This window comes from Homarus americanus, unplaced genomic scaffold (assembly GCF_018991925.1).
Source record: "Homarus americanus isolate GMGI-L3 unplaced genomic scaffold, GMGI_Hamer_2.0 scaffold19824, whole genome shotgun sequence".
In the NCBI taxonomy this organism is placed as follows: Eukaryota; Metazoa; Arthropoda; class Malacostraca; order Decapoda; family Nephropidae; genus Homarus; species Homarus americanus.
In genome coordinates this window covers 693,348-700,750 of record NW_024746380.1, presented here as the reverse complement: position 1 = coordinate 700,750, position 7,403 = coordinate 693,348, and the positions used below count along the sequence as shown (strand labels likewise).

The 7,403-nt window shown below is 39.0% G+C and overlaps 1 protein-coding gene across 1 annotated transcript in view; it reads right to left on the bottom strand.

Moving 5' to 3' along the window:
* Nucleotides 1-318: 318 nt before the first annotated feature.
* LOC121879223 (zwei Ig domain protein zig-8-like) overlaps nt 319-7,403 on the bottom strand; it is a 69,447-nt gene continuing 62,362 nt past the window's right edge. The window contains exon 6 of the mRNA XM_042385820.1: nt 319-3,856. Coding sequence (XP_042241754.1) covers nt 3,711-3,856 — 146 coding nt within the window. The 3' untranslated portion in view covers nt 319-3,710. The remainder of the gene's footprint in view (nt 3,857-7,403) is intronic.

The window sequence follows — 7,403 nt, the reverse complement described above, 5'->3', positions numbered from 1 at the left end:
TCTCTCCACTCATCCACCGCTGCTGCACCTTTACCAGTTCTATGATATTTTGTTTCTATGCTCCGTGATCATCATGTTATAACCCCCCCACACACACAGACAGAGAGAAAGACAGACAGACACAAAGACACACAGACAGACAGAGAGACAGAGAGACAGACAGACAGACACACAGACAGACACACAGACAGACAGACACACAGACAGACACACAGACAGACACACAGACAGACCTATGTTTCGTTATCCATACATATATAAACGGCTATAAACATCTTTCATGCTTACAATGAACTTGGGAAAATAAAACAAGAAATATATCATAAAATATACAATTTAATACATATTTGTATACAAAATCTCATGGGAATATCAATTCAGTATTTACATATAGCTTGGAAACACCAAAGACAACTTGATGAATAACTTACAACCAATTACAAAGCTTCAGAGGATAAGACTAGAGAATGAAGTGAGCAGTGCTGAGCGGCCCTCTTGTGCACTGATGTTGTCCTGTCGTCTGTCTATCTCACTATGAAGATGGTCAGGGTTACATTACAGGGGTTATATTACACACACACATCCACAGTATATATATATATATATATATATATATATATATATATATATATATATATATATATATATATATATATATATATATATATATTGTGGGGTTTTCTCGATTTAAAATGAACAAGTCGGTAATAGGCCAATCAACAGACAGTGAGTCGCCCACAGCCAGCCAGGCGGTGAGTCGCCCACAGCCAGCCAGGCAGTGAGTCGCCCACAGCCAGCCAGGCAGTGAGTCGCTCACAGCCAGCCAGGCAGTGAGTCGCCCACAGCCAGCCAGGCCTCGAGTCGCCACCGGTCAGCCAGCCAGGCAATAGGTTGCCCCCAACCAACCAGCCAGCCATCCAGTAGGTCGCCCCAGCCAACCAGCCAGCCATTCAGTAGGTCGCCCCAGCCAGCCAGCCAGCCAGCCGGCCAGGCAGTAGGTCGCCCCAGCCAGGCACAACACTTACAAGACGTAATTACACAGCAGGAGAAAACTTGACCTTTATCCCAATCACCGTAATTTTGGTCAGCCATTATATATAATTAGTCATTTGCTTTAGTCGTCGTAGCAATGTTTTATTTTCTGAGAGTGAATCACCATAACCACCTGAAACACCGCCGTCACCAGTTGTGTTACAGTTAGTAGGTGTGTTACAGTTAGTAGGTGTGTTACAGTTAGTAGGTGTGTTACAGTTAGTAGGTGTGTTACTGTTAGTAGGTGTGTCACAGCAGGTGTGTCACATTTAGTAGGTATGCTACAGTTAGCAGGTGTGTCATAGCATGTATATTAAAGTTAGCAGATGTATCAATTTAGCAGATGTGTCAGTTAGCAGGTATGTTACAGTCAACAGGTGTGTCACAGTTATCAGGTGTGTTACCACAAAGAGGTGTTACAGGGATCTGGTGTCAATATCTCCAACTGTTGTCACTGTTAAATCGTTTGTCCATCTCGTCAGTTGTATCACCATCACCAGAGTCAGTCATATATCAGGTGTGGCACTGTCAACATGTCACTAATTACCAGTTGTATCACCAACATCACTTTACCAGCGGTGTTGGTGTCAGGTGTCACTATCACCAGTTGTGTTACCATACATATATATTAATGTCAACCAATTATCACTGTTGATGTGAATCATTGTCATAAGCACTCACCATCCCTAGGTATCACCCTTGGCAGGTGTCATCTCTACCATGTGTGTCAACATCATCACCACCAGATGTTACCGTCAACAGATGTTTTAATCATGTCACAACGTGTATTTAGTGTATAATGTATTACTGATCTTGGGTTAGAGCACGCACGGTGTTGTCTTAATGTTAAGTGACAACATCATACACCGTCTTAGTTCCATTTTAATCTTCTTGAGGGTCTTTGTACCTGCCAGCCCTGTCCCAGTCATCACAAGGTACAAATGGGCTCTCCCTCTGCTGAATATCACATACCACAAATTACGGTTGAACCTGGTAATATATCATCTTCATTAGGAGTTGACAAACACCATGTTACGAAAAAAAAAATGTTTCATAAATAACACTGTGAAGAGAACATTTGATAAGAGTACTGAGAGGAAAGTAGGATGGGCAAGTGGCGGCCAGGCCAGAGCCCCACCAGCGAGCATCTTGGAGGACAACAACTCATGACGATGTTACTGTCTCATACTGGCCAGAAGCAACAACTCATGAACCTGCTTTGGTCAGGAGCATCACAGGGGCAACAAGCAGCTGCTCCCCTGTCTCTTACTGGCCAGGAACAACACAGGTGCAGCAACTCAAGAAACTGCCCTCATGTTCCTTACTAGTCAGGAACAGAAGCTCACGAAGCTGCTCTTCTCACTTCCTTGTCACAGAGGCTGAAGTCTGGACACATCTTCACCTTCCTGGACAATTTGATTCTCCACTCGTCGATCACCGTAAGAAAAAAGAAACTCATAAATTTGTTTCCTCACAAGCTAAATAAAAGATATGGGTTGTTTTTCTCTCTCGTCCCCACACCAATGATTGAAAGTACATGGGAGTAAAATATTAAACCATTTATCATTATAAATTATTTACAAGAAACCGATGTTTACCACCGGCCAGTTTACTAAGCCATAAATTTCTTATATCATTGACAGTAACGCCTCTGTTGCTGACGACAAGTTCTTCAATAAGTTTATCGTCGCGTTGTAAGTGCTGTTAGTCCACAGAATCTCAAGCACTGTTTTTTTTTTCTATATAGTGTAAATTAAAACTGTCTGTAGTTCTTCAGTCTTCAACTCCACCATATTCATTGATATAATTCAGATAGATTTTTTTTCTGTTTACATATTTAGTTTCCCACACTCTGTTAAAGAAGAGTTCAATTGTGTACTGAAGTTGGGTCCCAGAGCGAATAAACTTTGATAACGTCAGTGTAGGCAACAGAGACCTCACGGATCAGCTAACGAATTATCCACTTGGCCAAAACACCAGGCCTGGGCACCCTTGTCTGGCCCGTCTGATTTTACCAACACAGCCACGAACAGACAGAACAAAGTATTTCCATTATGAACTGGAATGACGGTAGAATTAGGTAGAGGATTCCCGCCTCACCCCCAAACACAACTACTTACATTAATAACAAAAAAATCCTACAGTGTGTGGGAACAGTGAACGCAGCCATCATGGGGAGGGTCGAGGGCTGAGGCGGGGGCACTCCTTCACCATGTAATAAAATATTAACACTAGTTTAAACGTTTTCCTGCACACCAGTTTTAATGTCTTGCTGTGGTCTCTAAGTATTAACTAAACTGCGATATTATTGTTTTTCATTAAAATAAATTTCAGATATGATAATTTATCTGTAAGATTATTTGTCTTACCATATGTTCAATTGTTGAATCTAAGAATATGATACATTAATAATTTGAATATCGATAAATTGTATAAACTTCTTTGGGTTATGCTCAGTTAACTGGTCATATAAAACTGTTTATAATGTGACTTAAGAAAAACAATATTTGGATATGAATTCTTGACTAAAGGGAAAAAATCTTGGGATTTATTTCACAGGAAAAAAATAATAATAAAAAAGGTTTTCAGGGGATGATTGCAGAGTTAACATTGGTGCCTAGAGCGAGTGTAGCAGAAGTTGGCTGCTCCTGTGGCAGGGACGACGCGGCTCACGAGGATCAGGTCCCAGTGGACACGACTAGGTTTGTGAAGCACAGCAGTAGCAGCTGCAGGGACAGCAGGAGGGAGACAAGGGTGGCACCAGTGGCATTTGCCAGGCCCTGGCTGCCTGAACCCAACCGCTGGATGGCTGCTGTCTTGTCACCTGTGAACGGAAGAACACACCTGTCACTAATACCTGTGTTACGCTGGGCAAGTGTTAGCACGGATGAGGATATGTGACTAACTGTAACGCTGAGTAACTGTAACATAGTTATTGATGACGTGCAACGGTAACATGAACAATGATGACGAGTGACTTAAATTAGCGGTAACAATGTGTGTCTGTACATCATTAGTAACGATGTAACACCAACAGCGATGATGATAACTATAACAAAAGGTAATAATAGATGTTATAACAATAATGATAACTTAGCTTAGCTTAGCTTAGCTCAGCTTAGCTTAGCTTAAGTTAGCTAGGTTAAGTTAGGTTAGGTTAGAATACCCTTTACACAGGAACCAGAAGTACAATTATTGGGGACTGAAAAAAAATTGACACACGAGGCAGGTGATAACAGGTGCCAGGACGTAATAACAATAGATTTTGAATAACATAAATTGTAGTGACATGTGGTAGTGATATGATAGTTACTAGCTGTATGGACGAGTGCTGGTAGCTAGTGTCCAAATGTAATAGGCTGCTAGTAACGTAAACAAAAATAATAGGAGCTAGTAATAAAGATAATGGAGCTAGTAAAAGGAGCAATAGTGATAGATGATGCTAGTAATAATGATAATGTGTGTTGGTAACTAACAATATAGCGAATATCAACACCATAAACAATGATAAGGGTAATAATAGGGTAATAATGATCAATTTTACTGAGGTTAAGCTGTGATAGCAAGTGGTAAAAATTTAAAAGACACGTTTTGCTCGAATCGTCAATACTAGAAAAAATATTTACTTCTGCACAAAAATGTCAGTGTAGTTTACTTTTTTTCATTATAAAATTACAATATTTTCTACTCTCTCTCTCTCTCTCTCTCTCTCTCTCTCTCTCTCTCTCTCTCTCTCACTTTCTCTCTCTCTCATTCAGTGTACAATAATTTCGTCCCTTTTTTCAATATGATTTTTTCTTTTATTTTCTTGTCGTGGAAGTAACACCTATATAATTTCGTATAGGAAAGGTCAGATGTAATTCAAAGGAGCTGTACAAACTGGTCATGCAAGATAGGTATTAACAAGTAGGGAGAAATAGGACCACTAATAATATGAGTAGAAGTATTTTATTGCGACTAATGTTGTGTTTTTTGTTCATACTAAGATTATTACAGATTATGTGATGGCGTGATGGCTATCTCGACCAAGGTGACCAAGCTAACCCCCATGCTAGAGAGGCCACTACACACACACATACATACACACACACACACACACACACACACACACACACACACCATAATTCCCAACTACGACCAGATTCTCTAAGATTATTCATTCTATTTATTTTTTCTCCTAAGTAAATACGATACAACGTAGATACTTACGAAAAATTCTGGTCGCTGATTTTATGGGTATAATCGATGATGATGATGATGATGATGATGATGATGATGATGATGATGATGATGATGATGATGATGGTGATGATGATGATGATTCTTATTTAAAAAACACCTCGTAACAACGGCCGCTTCCTGGCTCACTGGTAAATGTTGTCAGTCAATTCTCATTAGTGTCAGAGATAAAACATTTTGATGTATGGCAGTTGAATAATCACTAATGGGTATCAGATAAATAAACAATGATAATGGGTGACAATCATATATATATATATACTAATGGGTGTTAGAGACGAAAGATGATAACTGATAACAATATTACGGAAACATAAGCACTTTGACGGTGATAACAAACACTTGATTGCTTAAGGCGAGTGAACTTTAACACAAAAACTTTACCCAAGTACAGGGACAAAGTTATACTCTTTCTTTTAAAACTGAGCTAAAATTATCTTAGGACCAGTCTTATGAGATATGACATAGGGGTTATACATCCGTTATGAGTTTCTTTACCGCTGTTCATGTTGTCTTCCTGCCATTCAAACTGTTTTAACAAATTTACATCTTGATGAAAACTAAGGTGATTGTGTTATATTTTATATGTAAATAGTTTTTAAATCGGGTGAAAATATGATACACGTTTGTTTTATGGAACTGTGTGTTATTTGATGGTAATTATGCAAAACATCTTTGTTCATAAAGTGTTATTTGCTATATTTCTTCAGTCTGACGATATAATTTGTATTAGTTATGCTAAAAAAATAGTATATTTCTTTTTACTTCGGCATAAAATGTTAATAGGTTTATGCAGATTTTTAATTCTTTCTGATAATTAATCGACAAATACTGATACATTATTTTCAATGACAGTTTCAGCACACCATTTGCTTCCGAATTAAGATGGCGATTTCGCGACAGTACTTATATTATGATATAAATATAAAAAACTTCTGTAGCTGATTTAAGGCGGTGTAAGTACAGTACTAGAGCACGTTATTGAGGCTTATGGCGGCGTTTGGGATGTAGGAGGTGTTCGACCCACGGTGTCTAGTTAGAGCAGGTGTGTGGGTGTGGTCCTCTTTGCGAATTCCCCAGCATATCAAACAAACACTAGAGTATTATGTATGTTTATGTTATCATAAAACTCTAACAATTCTCATTATTTGTACTGAAAAAACAAAAGATTAGGAAAATTACGACTGTTCAAGGCATTTGGGACTAATAGTATGATTAGTAAGACGTGTGGGAGACTGAAATATACACAAAAGGAACTAACAGCTTTTATGGGCTATTGTGCAGTGCATGACATGCTTGCTACATATAAGGACAGGTCCCAGGAGTGGTTGTGGAATGCATAGCACTCGGGCCACACACTAGACAGGTGCCAGGAATAACTGTAGTATACATGGCACTCTGGCCACACACTACACAGGTGCCAGGAGTGACGGTAGTATACATGGCACTCTGGCCACACACACTAGAGAGGTGCCAGGAATAACTGTAGTATACATGGCACTCTGGCCACATATAAGACAGGTGCCAATAGTGTTTGTAGTTTAAATGTCACTCTGGCCACACACAAGGGCAAGTGCCAGGAGTGCTTCAGGCGTGACAGGGGTCAATAGATCTACTTCCAGGAAAGATGAGTCGTTCTGATTTCCATGAAAATAGAATCGGTGGAAGTTCTATGAAAACATAACAATAATTATTAACGTTGGTGGAATGGGGGAAGTTGAGAGTTGGAACATAAACAGAAAAAGACATAGAAAGGGGAAATAAAGAAAGAATCTGATAAGGCTACACAGAAACTATAAAGTAGACACAAACAAAGCAAAAGATGTATGGACATAGAAAGCAAATTATAGAGTAGGTACATAAACTGAACAATATTTAGAGTAGGAAAATATAGATAGTAAGGACAAATATATTAACTATAGAGTAGGGATGTAAACAAAGCAACTGATCTACTTGATATGAATGATGTTGATTGATGCAGACGTAAAAACCGACGATAAAAATTAACAGTCAGTCACATGATAAATGACTGTTGATAAGACTGAGGTGATTAATAATGATACTTAATGGTGAGATACATAACTTATTGATGATTGTGTTCCGCCACCATTAACTATTATGTTTGGTGACGA